Source organism: Peromyscus leucopus, chromosome 11, assembly GCF_004664715.2.
Source record: "Peromyscus leucopus breed LL Stock chromosome 11, UCI_PerLeu_2.1, whole genome shotgun sequence".
Taxonomy (NCBI): Eukaryota; Metazoa; Chordata; class Mammalia; order Rodentia; family Cricetidae; genus Peromyscus; species Peromyscus leucopus.
In genome coordinates this window covers 56925291-56947391 of record NC_051072.1, presented here as the reverse complement: position 1 = coordinate 56947391, position 22101 = coordinate 56925291, and the positions used below count along the sequence as shown (strand labels likewise).

The 22101-nt window shown below is 42.3% G+C and overlaps 1 protein-coding gene across 1 annotated transcript in view; it reads left to right on the top strand.

The window, feature by feature from the left end:
* Acot12 (acyl-CoA thioesterase 12) overlaps positions 1-22101 on the top strand; it is a 42047-nt gene that overhangs the window by 13211 nt on the left and 6735 nt on the right. Inside the window, exons 5-11 of the mRNA XM_028891018.2 lie at positions 2554-2689; positions 15348-15504; positions 16066-16185; positions 17096-17246; positions 17775-17830; positions 18099-18162; positions 19043-19126. Coding sequence (XP_028746851.1) covers positions 2554-2689; positions 15348-15504; positions 16066-16185; positions 17096-17246; positions 17775-17830; positions 18099-18162; positions 19043-19126 — 768 coding nt within the window. The remainder of the gene's footprint in view (positions 1-2553; positions 2690-15347; positions 15505-16065; positions 16186-17095; positions 17247-17774; positions 17831-18098; positions 18163-19042; positions 19127-22101) is intronic.

Sequence of the window (22101 nt, the reverse complement as noted above, 5' to 3'; positions counted from 1 at the left end):
CTTTTTTTAAGCAGGAAAAATTCGGCAAGTAGTTGAAAGTCATGGTCCAATCATTTTTTAGACCTTCAGGAAAGTATCAAAGTTGCTGAGTTAGTAAAATTTAAAAATAAACTTTAGGGCATCTGGGCTGAAAACATCCTTGAAAGGAATATTGTGTCCTTGTACGTTGCCCAGCTCCCACCCAGCCAGAGCCTAGCTCTACCTCAAAGTAGGATGCCAAGATTTCCTCCATGTTGCTTCTATTCAGACCTAGGGGAAATCGGCACACTTGAAAACGGTAATAACTCAGATTATAATACGAGTATGTCACTCAAGAACGATTAAAGAAACAGGGGAAGGCGGCTTCTCCTAACCACTTGCCAGTGATGAGGCCTGTTACTCGCTCTTCCCTGGTGCCCTCGATCTTCCCCACACACAGCTGTGCCAACACAGCTTGAACCAAGTCATGCTCCACTGCAGCCAGCCAAGGGGACCACCGAGCCATGCTTTACAGCTGCTCCAAACCTAGGCCAATGGCACAGCTGGGCTAGATCACCATCATGCTTGGCTGGCAGATGACCCCACGGAATTTTGGTACCTGGAGTACTTTCTGTAATACAGGCCTCATGTTATAAATGTGCCGCAGGCCAATTCCCATTGCCAAAGAGACGCTTTCCAAACTGAAGTGCGCATCTATCTGCTAATTACATTATCGAAACAATGAAAATGCTGCTTCCTGGGACATAAGTTGGACCTCGTAAGTCATTGATAAAGCATCACAGAGACCCTGCGTTCATGAAAAATCCAAGCAGTGAGAGAGGTCACCTTCAGTTTCTTCTTGATTCTCTCGAAAACCTTTAGACTTTTCAGAATGAGAGTGTCATGGGGTAGGTACAGAGTTCCCACACTTGACAGCAAATGACAGGATGGAGAATCCATCACCATCCTTTGCTTCACATGGAAGAAGAGGCCATGTTTTTCCCCTCCAGCCTCATACCTCTCATTCTGGATTTAGGAACAAGTGGAATAGGTACATGTTGGCACACCTCAGTCCCATCTCTACAGAGACAAGAACGGGCTTCCAGGAGCCACTCTGGGGAGCCAGCTACCTTATGGTGTTATGACAACTAACTACTTCAGTCAACATAAACGGGAAAGCATCTTTCCCAGATCAACTAATTTTCTAGTTGATACCTTCTTATTTGACAGCACGTTATGTGGAGAGGAGTGAAAGGCTGTGGTTTGGTTGGAACCACAAGAAATATCAGACTCTCTATCCCAAGTGAGTTCATTCCAGGACAAAACTGGCAATGGTTAACAAGATTTGGTTCAACAGTTGCACAGAGCAAGTAATTAGAAGGGCCCACAAGACTACACTGTGTGGAAGGAAGTGAGGGAGCAGAAGGATGGCCCGTGACCTTCAGAGGGCGTCAGCTTCTAGGCAGCACTTGCTCTCAGGTTTATTTTCAGGCACACAAAATGTACTTCGTGGACTAGGAATCATCATGTCAGATGCAAGGGTCTCCTTTTCAGAGGAGGCAAGGGACGAATTTCCCAGGCTACCTAATATATTCTGCTGATCACGCAACCGAAATGTGACATTCCAGAGAGTCACTGTCAATCTACACATTCCTGACACATGAGACAGGCAACCCAGGGAGCCTTGGACTTTAAGCAGCACATTGCGAGTCACTAGATTTTTTCACCCTTATCTGGGTAAAGGGTCAGGTTCAGACCGGAGGTATCTTGGAGCTGCCAAGACCTTTCACACACAGAACCTGCACGTGGGCATCTGTAGGGGAGCCGGAGCCTGGACACTGCATCCCAGGATTCGGGAGGGCAGCTGAAGCGTTATGCTGACGTATTGATTCTTTCAGTTTACCTAGTAGACACTGTTTTGACCATGTGATGAAACATCCAAATCAGGAATACCTCTCGGTACAAGATGGTTTTCTCTAGAATGACTTTATTACCTCCCCTTGATATCTTAATTTTGTAAAAAAAGGAAAAATTATCAATACAAATTCAGTTAGAATTATAGTCCCACATCTTATTCATTAATTTCATATTTTATAGAATTTACACATATATTAATTTTTATTGAAAATAGATTTTTGTCTCTGACAATATATCCTGACCACGCTTTCCCCTCCCTCCACTGCTCCAAGCTCCCCACACCTGTCCTATACTCTATATCCACTCCTCCTCCGTTTCCTCTTCAGAAAACAGCAGGCCTTCAAGAGACAACAGCCAAACAGGACAACACATGATAGAATAAGACAAGGCAAAAGCCCTCCTAGATTCTATGATCCCACAGAAAAGTTATCAAATGAGAAAAATAAACAAGGACGGCTTTCAAATGAGAAATAACAAAACCTATTTTGATCTTTCAATTGAAAACATTTGAAGACAAATTTTCACCAGAATGTTTCCTGGAAGCACCCATAAATAGTCTATTTACTTGAGTTAAAAAGCCATATGGCATGTCATCTGCTTTTGCAGAATTCACATTGGGCATCTATAATTTAAGGAAGCAGTGTAAGACAAATCTGAAGACAAACTTTCTTCCTCCAGGTCCATTTAAAACCGGTCCCGCTTCAGACAGAGCAAGACCAAATAGAGCACAGTCTGGCGTCGGAGAGAAGGAAAGTTCGCCTACAGCATGAGAACACCTTCAGCAACATCATGAAGGAAAGCGGCAGGTTTGATGGTGGGTGCGTCTACAGAGAGGAACTCTCTATGGCGTGGCACAGGAAGGGGGCTTTCTTAGAGCGCACGCTTTCACAATGCAGCTTGGATGAGGCTAGACCTGTTTCCTGACAGACCCAGGCAGTAGGGAAGAAAAGGCCTGGGCATTCAGCGTATACACGGTGACCTAGGCCTCTAGGCTGGAAATGCTCTGGAGGAGAGAGTGGGAGACACGAGATGAGGTCTTGGTGGTTATTAGCCAGCAAGCCCTTAGCAGCATGGGGGATGAAGGGGTGGTGCCCAGGGCACATTGATACGGAGCTTCCCAGATCACTAAGCATTTTCTCAACCAAGGCTTCATAGGAACCATATATCTTGTCAACACAGAAGGAAACTCCAAGCAGGAAGAAGCCTGCTGGAGGACCCCTTCAATAAGAAAGGAAGGGAAAGAGTTCATTAACATTTCCTAGTGCTTCCCACACACACACTGTTTTACCACAGTGGTTTCCTGAGCTCTTAGATGTCATAGTTCCCCTTCCAAGTCTTCGGTCTTTCTCTTTATTTGACTCCATCTTGAAAACCCCAAGAGAGAACACAGCAGGAGAGAAGAGATGGAGTGAGCCAACCCAGGGGGCTGGAGAAGCCGACAGACGCTCCAACTCCCCTGACTCTGAAGGAGAGCATGGAAAAGGGAAAAAGGAAGAAGAGGACAGGAGTAGGTCAAGATAGAATGGGGAGAAGGGAGAGGACAAGGCCAGAGATGGGAAGAGAAGATAGCATGTCAGAAGTATGGAGTTCTCATGCTGACCAAGAGGCATTGTCAGGGTCATAGGACAACCCAACAGAAACCCATTGGGTACGAGAGAAAATGTCCAAGATTTCTGCCTTGAGAGGATGGTTCTAGTTCAGTCTTCAGGACCCTCAAGGTCAATGGCATTGTTTACCAGAACAGAAAATCTTGATCACGACTCAAGGCTGATGAGGATGGTTGATATGGTCATTATTGAAGTAGAAGATGACTTTAGGAAAAGGTCATTCATGTTGATGTTGTACTTCACAGTTCCTGAATATTGGTATGATGTGATGACCTCATAAAGGGCAATATCCACTATCAGTTATGGAATTAGAGACTTCATCATTAAGTTTACAATGCTTTGAAGAGTCTCTTTTAGAAGATGGTCTTAATTCTAAGATGTGTTTAGATGCATTTTTCCTAAAGACTGAAGTCAGTGAACCATGATAATATTCCTAAGGCAGACCAGGCAACCACTAATAAAAAACAAAACCAAAAAGGCCATCAGCCCAAGTCCACCTTGTTGTCTTCTCACCACAAAACTCCAGGAAGGAAATGAGATGACAAAGTTCCTCACATCTGCTTTAGTCTTAACTCAGGGAAATGCCAGTAGTTAATGTGGCTCTTTTTTCTTTTCTTTTTTTTCTTTTTGGTTTTTTGAGACAGGGTTTCTTTGTGTAGCTTTGTGCCTTTCCTGGATCTTGCTCTGTAGACCAGGCTGGCCTCGAACTCACAAAGATCCACCTGGCTCTGCCTCCTGAGTGCTGGGATTAAAGGCATGTGCCACCACTGCCCGGCTGTTAATGTGGCTCTTAATGAGTCTGTGCAGTTACCCAGCCTTCACTGGCCTTCCTTTCCACATAATCATTTTCTTCAAAAAATGCTTCTGTCCTTACTGAGGTTACAGCACCTGAGTTTTTAAGGGAAATGTAGGAATAAGTCACCGAAGAGTCACAAGGTTCTTTGGTAATTTCAGAAGGAAGTTCTGACATCTGTGTGTCATGCTTGACCCTCCCCAGCCATCGCTCTCACATCAATGTCTCATGGATCATTTTCCAATGTTTTAACTTGAGAACTTGAGAGAAGAGTTCTCCTGAGGAAAAAGGCATCGCTGGGCTGAGTGAGGGGCTGGTCAGGTGGTCTGGTACTAACCGGAAGAACTGAATGTGTGATTGTGGATGGGATCGTGTACTGTCTTGTGGATGTCTGACTCCTTCCCTCTCACTATCAAGAAAGAAAGGACCTGTCAACTGCTCAGTTCCCTAGTACAGATGCATTACACTCCTACCGTGTGCAAGGAACAAGCTTGCCATAAGAGGCAAAAAAGATGAATAATGCAAGGTCATTGTACTGGACAAACCCATGCCCCAGTGCTGGGTACATGAATAGTTCCAAAATAATGTAGACAGTGATCAAAGAAGTGGGCCCCTGATTCTGTGTGCCCAGGGGAGGACCCCTGAGAGGGTCCAGAATGATTGAGGGAGATGCTGTGTTATTAAGGAAAAGGGGTTAAACAAAGTCACATTGCCATCCAGTTTAATTTTCCTAGGAGGCTGATCAGAGCAGATCCATGGTTGCTTCAATTTAGAATTACAATTTTTTAAAGCTTTTCTCACTGATTTAACTTAATCTATCCCAACACAGATCATCCTATATTCTTTTCAATGAAGCAACTTTTCATCTAATTCTATTGTGTCAATCTGATCTTACTTTTGGAAATATTACTAACTTCCATGTCACCAATGATACCACAGAACTTAGAGGCAATTTTCTCCAAGAAAGAACGATGGACTGTGGTCTGTCTGCTCCCTGTCCCTTAGGTCTCAGAGAGTCTGGTTTTGATTCAGAAGCATGTTCTAAAAGAAGGTAGACAGGTTATCATTAGTGAACTAAGACAGATGTTCTCAACCTGTGGGTCGCACTCCCTTTGAGAGTCAAATGACCCTTTCCCAGGGATCACATTTCAGATATCCTACATATCAGATATTTACATTATGATTCATAACAGTATCAAAATTGCAGTTATGAAATAGCAACAAAAATAATTGTATGGTTGGGGGGTCACCACAGCATGAGGAACTGTATGAAAGGGTCACAGCGTTAGGAAGGTTGAGAACCACTGAACTAAGGGATCTATAACATCATCAGACTGATTAAGCTGTCTTCATCTTTTAAGGTGCTGCATGAGAGAAGTGAGTAGTGTTGGAATACTGGGAAAGTTGATTCCAGACTCTATGTTTTCATAAGAAAAGTGGAAAAAATGAGATTAGGTTTGTAAGAGGATGATTGGAATGTGTTACTGTACCACTGGATCACTAAGGGTGAGGAGAACTAAATTTTGAGATACTTGTCATATAAAATCAGATCTTCAGAGCATTGTCCTGGTTGAACCTTTCTGGACGTGCAGAATGAAAACAAGACCTGGAATAAAATGACCTGAATTCAGGTCAAAGATCCCGATCTAAAAAATACAGAACAAATGTGAAATTGACCAACAAAATGATGAAACAATACCTCCAAAACATTCAAGGGACAACCGTTGAACTTGATCACTTGGCTTACAGAATGAGGTCTGTTTACTATATACACTCAGCTCTAGTCAGGTCTGTGATCCTGAAGTGTTCTCTGGACCTGGGGACACTCTATTTTTTTTTCTCCATTGATAGGCTATTATCTACAAGAAGACACACTTGCACACAAAAGATACTTATCTTCAATCCACTTCTGCAAACATGCCCTGGCTGATGCCTGTATGCATTTAAGCTGACCAGGGAGGGATTCTGCAGTGTTCCTTGTGTGTGCTGTGTATGTCTTCAGAGAAGTGAATGACATTTTCTTTAGCTGTCCCTCAGAAAAGAGGATACTACCTACTTATGGGTGTTTTTTTTTTTTTTTTTTAACAACAATTCTCAGATTGTGCTATATACAGTCATGTATATGCTCTGGTAGTACAAGAGTTAAATGCTTAGATTGTTAATCATTTTATAATATAGTTTATAATAAACTAAGTTAATACTTTCTTTTGAATAAAAATATACCATTTGGACAAGCAATATTGAACTGAAAATCTTTCAATCAGCACTAACTCATCATGTTTTTAGAATCTCATCTAATAAAATCAATTTTGCAATCAGAGAGCAGGGTACAGTGGCATGCACCTGAATCCCAGATACTCTCTGGGCTGATGCAGAAAGATTGTTTGAACTCAGGAGTTCCGAGCCAGCCTGCACAGCATAACAAAATCCCATTTCAGAAAAATAGTTAGAAAGTTGAAAATAAATAGAAGTTAGAAGAGGTTAAGATTTTTACATGTCTTTAAAATCATCCAGAAAACAAAACAGTTTTGTTTTTCATAATGTGGTAGACTTGACAATCTGAGGAAAATCTACAGATTGTTTGCAAATCTGTCTCAGCAGTCAGAAAGGAAGAGAAAACAGGGACACAGACAAAGGCTTGAGAACACCAAAGAAGCAGAGAGACTGTGCCCAACCCAGCATTGGCTCTGGAACCTGCAGGTACCCAAGGCCACAGACTGGGGAAAGAGTCAGGCACTTGTCATAGGTCGAAGGGTGAACCAGGATATCATGGGGAGCTGCTGTCCTCCAGGGACTCTCCATGAGTCCCCTAAAAAAGCCTCACCTTCAGGGAGCCCTGGTGGGTGCCTTTCTCTCTTGACATTAGCCTTGGGTGGCATGGGGGGAGTCATTCGCTTTGAGAATCCAGTCCCAAGTTTATTTCCATGCAGAGTTGGTGCTAGAAATGCATAAGCAGCCTGTGCAGAAGCAGATCACATGACTGCTAGTGTACTATGGACCTATTCTAGGCCCCCTGTTATTGCAACAGCATATAAAATCCACTGTGGATAAGAGACTGGCCAAGCTTGGGGACTTCCACAATTTCCTGGCAACAGGACTTCCAATGAAATCTCACAAAGACTGAAATCAATAACGACCCAAAGATCTAGAAGTGACACCAGAACCACCAAGTTTGAAGGAGGTCCATCAAGACTATTTCATAGAAGATGACAGAGTAACAAGGTCACTGTAACTTATGGAGTAAGAGGGGCTTGGGATGCAGCCTGGTGCTTGAGTGCAGTGCCATTACTTAATTAGATGAGAAAGGAAAGAGAATCAAAAGTGTGATTCAAGGACAAAGAGATGATCTAAAAAAGTTTGACAAAGAAATAAGGGGACTGTGTGGTGATGTATTGTGTCCCCCAATATTGTATACTGTAGATGTATCCAACCGTCTTATTAAATAAGAAACACAGAAACAATGTAAAAGAGAAAGCCGAGAGGTCAGAGCTCAGAGCTAAAATCTCACCCTTCCTCCTGCTGTCCCAGCTTCGCGAAAAGAGACCTACTTCCTGTTGGTTCGTTTTTTTTATAGTATGTTGTTCTGCCTTCTCATTGGTTGTAAACCCAAACACATGACTGCCTCGTCACTGTCTGAATGTACAGCCCCCTAGGTCTTAAAGGCATATGTCTCCAATGCTGGCTGTATCCCTGAACATAGATCTTATGGGATTAAAGGCGTGTGCCACCACCGCCACACTCTTGTTATGGCTCTAATAGCTCTGACCCCCAGACAACTTTATTTATTAACATACAATCAAAATAATAATTCAGTACAATTAGATTACCACCACAGTATACCCTAATTAAGTTTATCTGAGGATCAGAGAAAGAAGCCAGCCACGTTCTCATCACTTGGAGATCCTTGGCCAAAGAGACCTACTTCCTGTATACCCATGCCTATATGCCTTTCTGTTCTGCCATCTCATTTCCTCTCTCTGCCCAGCTACATCACTTCCTCTTCCTGCCTAGCTCTGTCTCTTCCTGTCTGCCTGTACAGACTTCCAGACCTTTATGGTTAGTGCTGGGATTAAAGGTATGTACCACCACACCTGGCTCTGTTCCCAGTGTGACCTTAAACTCACAGAGATCCAGTCAGATCTCTGCCTTCTGAGTCATAGGATTAAAGGTGTGTGCTACCATTGCCTGACCTCTATGTTTACTATGGCTGGCTTTTCCTCTGATCCTCAGATAAACTTTATTAGGGTACACAATATTGGGGGACACAATACATAACCACATTTCCCCTTTTTTGTCTAAAATAAAAAATAAAAAATGTTATAACTAATATAAGAAAAACTATATACAATAATTGAAATAACTATATACAATATATATAAGCAATAAATACATCAACAATGTCTAGTCCATTTGCACAATTTCTTGACAATTTCAGAGAAAATACTTTATTATCCATCCTATTTTAGTGAATTGAAAGAATTGTATTTAATTTATCTTCTATCCTAATTTGCATTACCAAACTATGTTTTAATGTCTTTCAAACTTACACACTTTACACCTCTTAGTGAGTTTCTTTTCTGAATTTCTTAATGAAGAAAACTATAATTATAACTACCTAATCTTCAACTCCCTCAGAGACCTGAGAAAGAAATAATATTACCTAGTAAAACGGGAAGTACAAACAAGTGACTTTCAAAAAATGTGAGTTATGACAGAAACAGCCAGCTACCTGGACAGTCACCTAAGGTTTCTCTGCAATGTTGGGGCATCATCATCGGCCTACAGGCTTAGCATATCTGACAAATTAATCTGTGAAGTAGGATTTTCTAAAGAGCTTTTCTACCTTGTCTTGGCAAGGATTAGCAGTCCTTTGTTTTGTGTCCTGTCTGTCCATTTTGGACTGTCAGCAGTCGATGCAAGGGAACTTGCTTGCCCAAGGGATAATTTTTGCCACAATGGAAGTTGTAAAGTTTCTTCAATGCCCATCATTTTCTCTGAAGTAGATTGGTGCTGCCAGGAGTAGACATGTCTCATAGTAATTTAAAAAAAAAAAAAGAAAAAAATCTATGTCATTAAAACATCTTAAATGCCATATTCTGTAGATCTCTGAAGGGTTTGAACATGACCTGTCTATCTAAAATTTATCTCTGCTTGACCTTGAAAAATACCTAATATGACTACAAGTTCAATGATAATGTCTAACTACTAACTTTTATTTCTTTATATCCTAATAGTTGGTAATAATAACTTCCAAGGATTAGCAAAATGCATTACATTGTTAAATGAACTGTATAGGTACAATACCTTGAACAAGATTAGAAATATATGTACAGTATTTTCTAACAAAATCAATCTCAAATTTGTATCAATATACATAATTTGTATATAATATACAAAAATCCAATCTAATGAAAATATTTAAAACTAGTAGTTGCCTTTTAAAAGTAGATTCAATAATCTACCTTTTAAAAATCTATATCATGTCTATATCCTTCTTTTTCTTTTCAGAGTAGATACAATAATCTACCCTTTATTCTATCATCTCTATGTCTTTTTTTTCAGAGTAGATTCAATAATCAACCTCTTACTTATATTCTCCTTTTCCTTTTTCTTTTTTTTCTTTTTTCAAAAAAGAACCTTAAATCTAGCCTGCTTTGTTTAGCCTTTTTCCTGTTATTTACAATAACAACTTGTAACCAACCATCCTAAACAATGACAATTATCCAAAACCCATAGAAAAAACAAAAACCACCCACCCCACCTCTTGGGAATGTGGGTGTCATGTTCTTAAAATTACTTCTTGCTGTTTGGGGGTGAAGGCATCTTTAGGGGATCCTGAAAAGAAAAATTTGGAGTTAATTGTCAAGTCATGGGAGAGGTAGCTGTATCATTTGTTGTCCAGTCTCTGCATAATGCAAAAGTGCAGGGCTTATCTGTGATGTTGGATCATCTCAGCTAGCCATCTTGAAATTGTCCTGAGCAGTTTGTAGTCCAAAGCCGATCTTTGGGTAGTGTTTGTCAGCTTAGTGGTATTATTATTGTCTTGATCATTGTGGTACCCCATTATCTTTTATGAGACTTTAGACTTGTTTTTAGGTGTGGTCATAATTCCCTGCAGAAAACTGATAGAGACTCAAACACAAAAACATGTACAAGCAGCTAGATGAAGCTTTTTTTCTAGAATCAGTTAGTACTCTATATGTCCATTAACACCATGACAAAAGTTAAAATATATATACGTTAATCTTATAAATTTTGATATAAAATGCATACCTTAAGAAAAATTTTAAAGAGTCAAAATAAATCCAAAGAATTATGAGATTAGTGGCAATAGAATAGTCCCTTAAGTTTGGTTTTCTTCTGTCCCATATCAGATGGCTCTTATGACATGATACAGAGATTTTGCATTTTTTTTAACAAGCATGCTTGGGTTTAGAGAAGGAGAGAGACATTCTCCAACTCCAAAGCTAGCTTTAATTTTTAATTGAACTGGGACTACATAAAGACCATTTATATCAAGTGTCTATAGAGAACAGCAGAAACAAACATTTAGTAAGACTTATGAAATTTTATATGTGATAAACCAAGAGGTCAATTTAGTTTTTTTCTTGGGACATTTTTTTTCTGTATGATTTGTCCTTTTTCTTCAGATGTTTCATTTGTCCAGTGTTCTTCAGATTCTTTAGCCTTCATTCTCCTGAAAAACAAAACCAAAAAACCTTCTTAGGGATGTTCCCTTTTGGCAAGTTATATCTGACTAAATGAAAAGCGTTTGTTAGTGGTATAAGTTGATCTAAATTGGATGGTCATACTGGTTGATGAACTATCACCTCTTCTAATTAAGAGGTCTCTCTTGTTCACATAGAACCTTTACCAATTTTGATGATATCCATAGCTTATCTTTTCCTGGAGAAACAAAAGCAAAACCTTGTCCCCAATGTAACACATATCCTGGTTTCCATTCTGAGGTCAGCACATCCTTAAAGTATATAGGCTGATTTAATTCTGTAGTTTTTTTCTATTATCCAATGTCTCTCTGCAGCTGTTTTCCTTTCTCATTAGCACTGAGAAAATTCAAAGTTAATAGAGCATTATGGAATCTATTTCTGGGGGTTGGTGTTGTTATCCCTTTCTGTTTAGTTAGCATATCCTTTAGATTTCTATTTGATCTTTCTATGACTGCTTGGCCTGTAGGATTGTGTGGTATACCTGTAAAATGCTTTATATTGTAATAAGCAAAAAAACTGTTTCAGTTTACCAGAGAAATATGCTGGAGCATTGTCAGTTTTAATTTGTGCAGGTATACCCATGATGGCCATAACTTCTAGCAAATGAGTGATTACAGAATCAGTCTTTTCAGAACTCAGAGCATTAGCCCACTGAAATCCTGAATAGATGTCAATGGTGTGGTGTACATATTTCAATTTTCTAAATTCTGCAAAGTGAAACACATCCATCTGCCAGATTTCATTCCTCTGAGTACCCTTTGGGTTACATCATGCTGGTAGTGGAGTCTGGTTGTAAAAGGAACAAGGAGGACATTTCCTTATAATTTTCTTGGCTTGTTGCCAGGTTATGAAAAAAATTCATTTTTAAACCCTTTCTATTGACATGATGTTTTTTAATGAAATTCTGGAGCCTCCAGCACATTTCCTATCAATAGCTTATCAATCTTGTCATTACCTTGTGCTGGAGGTCCTGGCAGATGGACCCATATGGGATCAGATGTGAGTTATATATAAGGGATGCTTCCTATTTCTGGTTATATCTTGTAAATGAATAAATAACAAAGTTAATCCTGACTCATCAGGGATAAATTCTGCAGTCTCAATATGTAATACCACTCTTTCAGCATACTAAGAGTCAATAACTATGTTGAGAGGTTCCAAAAAAATCCATTAATACCATCAAAATAGCACATAATTCCAATTTTTGAACCAAATTATAAGGACTTTGAACCACTTTACTTAAATTTTATGATTTGTTACCTGCCTTTCCTGTTTGTTTGCATCTGTATAAAATGTAGGGGCTCCAGATATTGGAGTTTCCCATACAATGTGAGGCAGGAGCCAATCAGCTCTCTTTATAAGTTGAATTCTATCGCTTTCGGGATATTTGCTGTTGGTCTCTCCCAAAAAGTTACTGCAAGCTCTTTGCCAAGGTTCACTTTCTGCCTATAATTTGTCAATGTCCTCCTTAGTGAAAGGTACAACAATTTCTGCTGGGTCTATTGCTGCTAACGTCTCAGATTTTCCTTTTAAAATCAACTCAGAGATCTTTTCCACATAAATTTTTAATTTTTTACTCTCTTTATTTGGTAGAAATATCCATTCCAATATAATATCTTCCCTCTGCATTCAAATTCCTGTAGGAGAATGCTTAGAGGATAAAATAACCAAAATGTAATCAATCTTGAATCCACACGACCCACATATCCTTCCTGTACTTCCTTTTTCACCAAGGCCAATTCTCTCTCAGCTTCAGCTGATAATTCTCTTAGACTATTTAAGTCCTTGTCACCTTCTAAGGCTTTGAACAAATTACTCAGTTCATCATTTTTTACCCTAACAACAGTCCATAGATGGGAAATATCTCCGAATAATCTTTGAAAGTCATTAAGAGTCCATAATTGATCTCTCCTAATTTGTACCTTTTGGGGTCTAACTTTTTTGCAGACCTATTTTATATCCTAAATAGTTAATAGAATCTCCTCTTTGTATCTTTTCAGGAGCAATTTGTAATCCTCAACAAGGCAGAATTTTCTTAACTTCTTCAAACATTCTTTCTAAGATATCTGCATTGAATCAGCTAGTAAAATATCATCTGAGTAATGATAAATTATAGATTCAGGAAATTGTTTACGGATTACTTCCAGCAGCTGTCATACAAAATATTGGCACAGTGTTGGGCTATTTAACATTCCCTGTGGGAGAACCTCCATTGATATCTCATCTCTTAACTGGCTGAGAATTATTATAAGTAGGCACAGACTCTGGGAGAGTGTTGAAACAAGCTCAGTTATTCAGGAAGAGGAAAGCCTTATATACCCTCCACCCCTCCCTTGGGGGAGGAGGTCTGATGAATATGCATCAGCTGGTGTGGCATGGCTGCCTCTCATTGGCCTCAGTTATTTCCAGATCATGTGTCAGGGGTGGTTGCTAAGGCCCTTAGGCAGACACAGGTTGGCTCTCAGAAAGTATCTTTAATGGTTTTGGGCCCGCTGGTCCTCAAGCCTGTTAGGGATGAGTCATCCCACAGTGCACAGGAAAGAGGGGAGGGGCTGGTTGGTGAGTTTGGTAGTCCTGCAGGCTAGACCGGGACAGAGAACTTGGAGGTCACGGGAAGGATTTGATAGTTCTTCTAGAACAATGGGAGCGTTGCCACATTCTCAGCAAAGGACTGACATGATCGAGAGAAGGAAGGGGGAAATGAACGAAACAGATCATCAGTTAGTTGTGAATCTAAAAATCTCTTTAGGAAGTGGAGCTAAAGGTACCTAGTTCCACACTCTGGTCAACTGGAAGAAGCTGCTCCCAGAATGGCCCATTTCCTGTTAATGACAGCTGGGTTTATATGAACATGAACACACTGCCAGCTGAGCTCTGCTGACCCAGCACAGTCCCTGGGATGTGGAGATCTCCTCCCCACAGCAGCATGCGAATTACTGGGTGATGCCGGCAGCAGGGCTGAGCCAAAGTAATAACCGCTTTGCACCCAGAGCCAATGACTTCTCCACTGCTGAGAGTAAAACTAACCTGTTAATAAATGAAATATCTGAGTCCTAAGGCACAGAGGACACAGGGAAGAGCAGTGATGCAGATATCTCTTCTCCTGTGACTGTGCATAGAGGACCACATCCCCACGCTGCAGTTTATGGGGCTCCACATAGTGTCAGTGGCCCCTCCCACTCCAGATACCTGATTTTAGTGACTTCAGTGAGGGTAATTGACACAGGATCGATGGTCTGTATTTAAAGCACCTAACTTGAGTTTGTGCATTGGTATACAACAGTAAAACTATCATTACCATCAAAATACTGGCATATCATCATCAAAATCTCGACCCTTCTGTGCCCTTTTCCACCACAGAAAGCTCCAGTTTAAATGGAACCATTACTTTAATCAAAATTCTGGTGTATTTGCTTAACAGGTAGGGGATCTCTCTGTCTCTCTCTCTCTCTGTCTCTCTCTGTCTCTGTCTCTCTCTGTCTCTCTCTCTCTGTCTCTCTCTCTCTGTCTCTCTCTCTCTGTCTGTCTCTGTCTCTGTCTCTGTCTCTGTCTCTGTCTCTCTCTCTCTCTCTCTCTCTCTCTCTCTCTCTCTCTGTGTGTGTGTGTGTGTGTGTGTGTGTGTGGTTTTTTGAGACAGGGTTTCTCTGTGTAGTTTTGGCGGTCCTGGAACTCGCTTTGTATACCAGGCTGGCCTTGAACTCATGGAGATCTGCCTGCCTCTACCTCCTGAGTGCTGGGATTAACACTAAGCCCGGCTGGGTTACTGTGGGAGGTCAGCTGTCACCTTTTAAAGGGTTCCTATGAAGAGGAGAGAGGGATAAGAAACTTTCAGATAGAAAGATAGCGGAGAGGAGACAGACAGAAACACAAGACAGCTTTGAAAGGACCTGGATCAAAACCCACTGGCCCCTTCTGTCTCTTCAAAAGAGCTTTTTATAACAATGCCAAGGGGCGAGTCAAAAGACTTTACTCTTGCTAGATCAAAGCATACCACACAGCCAAGTGCAGACCCTTCCAAACACTTGGTAAACGCACCTGTGGTCAAATCATTACCTTATGCAGCCCTGTTGGGTAGAGCAAGCTCAGATCTCATTAGGAAACCTCTGTGGGTCTCCAGAGGTTACCTGTCTCTTAAGGGGCCCTCCTGGTCTGTTATCAACCCAGAACACTGGAAGCAGCTGCTTTTCAGAGGGAGGCCACTCTTGAGAACCCCCTCACATCCTTGATGTAAGGTTTTGAGGATGATGTCATTTTTCCCGAAAGAGAGCTGTGTTTGCTGCAGGGAAGCGAAAGTCCAGCGCAGGTCCTGTGGCTCACCCCCCTGTCTCTGCCGTCACCTCACAGATCCCATTTGCAACGGTGAAGAAGGAACGGCCACCACCATGGGCACCTCCGTTCAGAGCATTGAGCTCGTCCTCCCACCCCATGCCAACCATCATGGCAACACATTTGGCGGGCAGATTATGGCATGGATGGAGACGGTGGCAACCATTTCTGCAAGGTTCTCAGTGTTGGTCTGGGGGGTGGGGGCCCGGGACACATGGCTTGAAGTGGGTTTCCTTTTACATAAATTATGCAAAAACTGTGAGATGTCTGTTCTGTAGCCTTCCTTGCTCCGTGCACCAATCCAGGCAATTGGCTTTTAATCTCTGGATCGGCTCAGTGGCTGGGGAGGCTGAGGAACAAGTGTGATCAACACTGGCTGGCAGTTGTCCTCACTGTGTTCTACCCCAATCCACAAGTCCCAGGACACTGGGGACCTTTGTCAGGAGCTGTCAGGATGAGCATGACAGCAAAAAGCGTTGCTTTGCTTCCGGAGGGACTTCCGTAGAAGACAGACCAAGGCCAGAGAGCCGCCATCCTCAGGAAGTAACCGCTGTGTTCCCCCAAAGGTCGGAGGTTGTGTTCAGATCCCCTCCACACTCCTCTTGAGACAAAGGAGTTGTCTGCTTAGAAAACAGGTTGCTTGCTTGTCTAGGGCAGCCATTCAATGAATTGGTTGTGTACGAGACTCCTCGGGAGGATGTCCATCTCCGGTTTTCTCTTCCCTGCGTTTCTTTAGCCGCCTGTGCCATGGGCACCCCTTTCTGAAGTCTGTGGACATGTTTAAATTCCGGGGACCATCCACAGTTGGGGACCGCCTCGTCTTCAATGCCATAGTCAACAACACGTTTCAGAACAGGTAAAGTGTGCTCCTTGTTCTGACTCAGAGCGATGCACAAACCGCGCTCTCCTTTCAAATGAGGGTAAGGGCTGCATCCCAATACCGTCCAGTTGTTTTTAAACTTCGCTCCATATGGGCACATACTCCTGTTCTGCCCCTGCTCTAGTCACACTCAGGGAATTGTAAAGAATTGTTTTGTCCCATAGAGTGTTGGTACATCCAGCTGGCCCAGGATGGTTCCAATTGGTACCTGCCAGCCTACCAGAATGGGTTCTTCCTTTCAGCATCCATGACGGGCTTGTTGCTTATGGTAGTGAGTGCAGACAACATCACAGTTATTTTTGTCATTCCCAGTACATAGTGAAAAGGTTTCACAAGGTGGTTTGTGTTTTTTTGTTTTTTGTTTTTTTTTGGCTTTTTGAGACAGTGTTTCTCTGTGTAGCTTTGGAGCCTTTCCTGGAACTCACCCTGTAGCTCAAGCTGGCCTCAAACTCACAGAGATCTGCCAGCTTCTGCCTCCTAAGTGCTGAGATTAAAGGCGTGCACCACCACCGACCCGTCTGTATTTTCTTCTTTTTAAGATGTATAATAAGAGGGGAGGGGTATCTCTGTTTTCTGCCAAACTTCAGCCTTTCATTCTTTTAAACCATAGAACTATTGCTTTTAAGGAAGAAAACGTGTTTTGAGCACAGTTTAACTCACTGTCCCCTTGAACTAAATACGTCAACGGATGTGTGTCCCAGTGGGAAAGGAAAACAGAAACTCACTCAGGCACTCCTACAATACCCCAAAGTGGATTTTAGTAGTTGTACAGGTTTGCTGACATCCAAGGAGAAAAATCAGAGCCTTGTCCTCTTGTTGCTTGGTGGGAGGGGAGGCCGGCCATGCCCCGGTCCTCCTTGCCCACCACCCTGCATCCCCCTTGCAGTGTGGAAGTTGGAGTGCGTGTTGAGGCCTTTGACTGTCAGGAGTGGGCCGAGGGCCGAGGCCGCCACATCAACAGCGCTTTTCTCATTTATAATGCTGTTGATGATCAGGAGGAGGCCATCATCTTCCCCAGAATCCAACCCATATCAAAGGTCAGTTGTCACCATGCAAGCTTCAGTGACCTGTGGGCACAGAGCTCCATGCAGCTTCCCACCGGCCACTGTCTCCAGGAGGTTTGCTTTCTTCTATGCCTACCTAAGTACAATGGGCTTTTCCCCCCTCACATCACTCTGGTGATGCACCTCTCTCTACAATAGATGTTGTGGAGCATATGGCTTACTGTGTCTCCTTTCGGAATCTGCCGTCATGTCTAGGGCATCCCGTTCTGGATGCTGCGCCACATTCATGGGAAACCAGTCTTTCTCATCCAGGAATCAACTTAGTGCTAATGCTCACCCCCTCTAAAAACTCTAGAGTTAAATCTGTGTGATTTTAGTAGCAGAAATTAAAAAATCTCCACTTTGAAAAGGAAATGAATGGCCGCCAAGGTCGCCGAGAGGCTCAGACCTCACAAGGAAGTATCACAGAGATGCGGAGTCCCAGTTAGTCTAAGGGGAGGATACTTAAGGATTGCAGTGCCCACATATTAGAAACTGACTGGTTGTACTCTTTTTTTAAAGGATGATGTTCGACGTTATCAGGGAGCTATCGCAAGAAGGAGAATTCGCCTAGGCAGGTAAAAGACATCAAGTGTGAGGATTTCATGGGCTATTCTCCATCTGACTGGGTCCCTGTTCCCACATAATGAGGAAGAAAAGGCACCTAATGTTTCTTAAAAGTTAAAAATGGTTCAGCCTGGAAATGGTTCTTCCTGATTGCCCCACCAAAGAGCATGGTTTGTTTTTTTTTAAACAATCAACTTCAAATTAAGAAATTATCATGGGTCCTTTACTAAGCATAGAGAAAAAAAAATGTTACTTAATATTTTATTTTATTTTTTTCAGGAAATACGTTATTTCCCACAAAAAAGAAGTTCCACTCAACACACAATGGGATATAAGCAAAAAGGTAACAGTTTGACAGTTTGGAATGCTTCAGGTAACATCACACAGGGAATATCAGGAACCCTCCTTGCTTAACAGGTCCAGGTTGTACCTACACGGGTTAGGTAACAAGGTGAACTGTATAACCCTCCATTTCTAAATGATGCCACTGGTTATCTTACTGTCAGATTTGAACTCTGTGAACAGCTTCCCAATTCTGCCCCCAAGATGTTATGACACCAGCTGGCATGGGATGTCTCAATCTGGTGTCTTGCCTTGATTTGCAACGATTGGCATGCTTATCAACTTGAACTCTTATAGAGCAAGAAGGATTAGTTATGTCAAGGGAGATGGCTCAGTGGTTAAGAGCACTGGAAGCTCTTCCAGAGGACCCAGGTTCAATTCCCACATCCACTCGGAGGCTCACAACCATTTGTAACTCCAGTTCCGGGAGCTCTGCTGCCCTCTTCTGTCCTCCACAGGCACTGCACACACGTGGTGCACAGACATACATACAGGCAAAATATCCATATTCATAAAATAAAAATAAACACTTTCTCGAAAAGAAGGATTAGTAATTTAAACATTTTTGGCAGTGAAATCTAATGCAGGATCCAAGTTTACTTATCACACACATTGTTACAAGTCACACGGAAGGGCATCTGTCTTGGCTCAGGGTACCAACTCAAAGCATACACATCTGATGAGCACGTAGTTACCTTGTCTGGACTTTGAGATAGAAGTTAGATATTAGCAGTAGACAGTTTAGTTTGTGCTCAACATTATCACTTTGGCTCAATATACACCTCCTCCAACACTGGCCTTGACTGAAACAGAAAATGATGGCTCCCAAGCCTATGTATTGAACACATAGCTTTAAATTTGTGTGTGTGTGTGTGTTTTAGGGATCCCTAAGTAATGCCAATGTGGAAGCTCTAAAAAATTTGGCATCCAAAAGCGGTTGGGAGATTACCACCACCTTGGAGAAGGTAAGTGCCCAATGTTTATGCTGTTGCTGCCCATAGCAGATTAAAGCCAGCATGGTTATTATGATTGTCAGGCCAATCCGCTGCTTTGCTCAAGGGGCAACTGTTGTCAAGAGGTGGACTTCTTTCTAGCCCTGGGCCTTCCTGCTGGATGACTTAGAGCGCTGCTCATCTGTCCCCCACACCTCTGCCTCCTGGCAGGCCTGGGTTCTCACATCCCACCTTTCACCTCTCACTCCCTTTTCTACATTTCTATCCACCCCAACCTGATGGTCTTGATGATCCAGGACCAATACTTCTCCATAAGTTCTCTCTTCACGTAATGCACTTCTCTCTCTAGTAGCTCATTTCATAGTGATGTCTCCGAAACAAATTTGTCTTTAAAACTAATTTGTCTTTGAATTCTTTTCTGTCTTGTGATGATGCTTCATCCACAGTTGCTATGAGTTGCTATTTAAACCTTACATTGCAATTTAGGTTTTCAATTATCTTTTCTTCCAAACAGATAATAAACCTTTTAAGAGGGAAGCCTTGCTTCAATTTCTTTGTATCTCTCTTCGCATACAATTTTGGCATATTATCCAGTTGAAATAAGTGTGTATCATTTGGGCCTTAATTTTAGGATGTTGGCGGGCTCTTGAAAGCCAGTGCCCACATTCACTAGACTCTAAGCTCTAGGGGACATTTTGCTCAACCACTGCATTCTCAGACCATGGTAGATGGTAGTGTCTGACCTTGGAAGATAGTCAGGGTTGCCAGCTTTGGGGTATGTCAGTGAAACACTACCCCAGAAAACAGGCAGTCAAGTGTCCAGACTGTCCTGGAACAGTCCAAGTTCACACCTGTTGCCCCATCCTACCTTCAGTCCCGCCTCAGCGTCAGTGTGGATGAGACTCAAACAACCCTCTCACCTTGGACTCTAAGGAGCTTCAAGGTTGTTTCCCTTGTCGTTTCCAGTTCTCACTTTGCCGCCTTCTTCTTCTTCTTCTTCTTCTTCTTCTTCTTCTTCTTCTTCTTCTTCTTCTTCTTCTTCTTCTTCTTCTTCTCTTCCTCCTCCTCCTCCTCCTCCTCCCCCCCTCCTCTTCCTCCTCCTTCTTCTCCTCCCTTTTTGTTGTGGTTATTTCCTTGTCCACACTGTTGACTTTTTCCAGGGTCTTCCTTATGCCCTGTAGATCCAGCGATCTAGGTTCCCAGGTCTACTGGACTCAGTGATGCAGGAACAGGTTTAATAACTCAAGCATTGCTTTCTCACTATTGCTCATAAAAGGAGCTTCCATACTTCTTTTCCTTTCTGGAAATGAAATCTGTCTCTCACTTTTTTTTTTTTTGCTGGCTTCTGAGCATCATCACCAATAGGTTTTACCCACCCCCACCCCAGCAGTCTTACTCTGTAGCTGGCCTTGAACTACATTTTTCTCCTAAGAACTCAGAACACCAGTGTGTACCACAGCCAATTTTTCATTCTTATTTTCAATGTAATTGGATTTGAAGTCTTATATTTATAATAAAATTGGACAATGCTTAAGGTTTCAATGCATATTTGACTTTCTATATTTAAGGGTAGAAATAACTAAAAGTAATACAAGAAGCCAAAGGCAAATCTAGAAACGGCATACATGCACATGAAACTGCTCAAGAATAATATAAGGAGGTTTGCAAATGAGGGAGATATTGTAGTGTTTCGCCTATAGAGAGAGGCCAGGTCTAACTTAGACAGGTTAAGGTACAGACAGACGCAACAACCAAAGCGCCCCCAAAGGTGAGATTCTCATCTCTTGGAGGTAGTGTCATGAGAGAAGATGAAGAGAGCTCTCTAGGCGGTGCTCAGCTTGAACACCTCCAGAGTCCTCCAGGGGCTAAATTTTCACGGGGCGGGGGGTGGCCTGACAGACATGGCTAGTTTAAGGACTATCTGAAGTCTGAGAGTGTCTCCCAAAAATGGTGAAAACAAAAACAGCATAGATTGCCCAAAAGTCCTCTATGGGAAAGGTCCTGGTATAAACAGCTGACCAGAGGGGATCTAGTCTCAGAAAAGCTGAAGGAGACAAACGAGGCACAGAGTGCCACCTGCCCATCCCCAGCCCTTGTCGTCTGTCGTAATCCCCTGGTGCCCCTAGGCCTCTACAGAAAGTAGTTTCTGCTGGGCAGTGGTGGCGCACGCCTTTAATCCCAGCACTCAAGAGGCAGAGCCAGGTGGATCTCTGTGACTTCCAGGCCAACCTGGTCTACAGAGTGAGTTCCCAGGATAGCCAGGGCTGTTACACAGTGAAATGTTGTTTCAAAAAAAGTAATTTCCTCTTCCTGTCTCTATTGTAATCTCAATAACATATTTACCAATTGGTACAAAAAGTCTAAAATGTTTTTTGGAATACTAGTTGGCATCCAAGCAGAGATCGGAGCAGAGCGTTATTATGATGAAAGCAGTCCCACTAATGGAGTCTGTGCAGACTTGCTTCAGTGAGTCTGGAGCTATTTGTGTTAAGCTTCATTTCAGAGAATAAACTGTGCAATCTCACCAGACACCGGAATTGGTTATGAGTCCTATCTACTTCCATCCCCATGAGCAAAGTGAAGCCATTATCTTGGGTAGCTTCCTGGAGAATCTTTCCATGGAGCCAAAACTGGATTGGTTACTGTCCTACGACTGTGACAAGACGCCATGACCATGACTGAGGCAACTTAGAAAAGAAAATGTTTCATTAGGCTTACGTTCCAGAGGGTGAGAGTCCAAGATGGGTGGTAGGAACAGCAGAGAGTTCACAGCACAACTTTAAGCAGAAGGCAGAGAAAGCACCCTGGAAATGGCACAGGCCCACCACCCCCACAAGCCCACCCCCAATGACATACCATCTTCCACAAGACCACACCTCCTAATCCTTCCCAAACAGCCACCACCTGAAGACCAAGGATCCAAATGCCAGAGACTTGTGTGGAGCATCTCATTCAACTCCACAGTGGCTTTTCTCTGGCAAATCTAA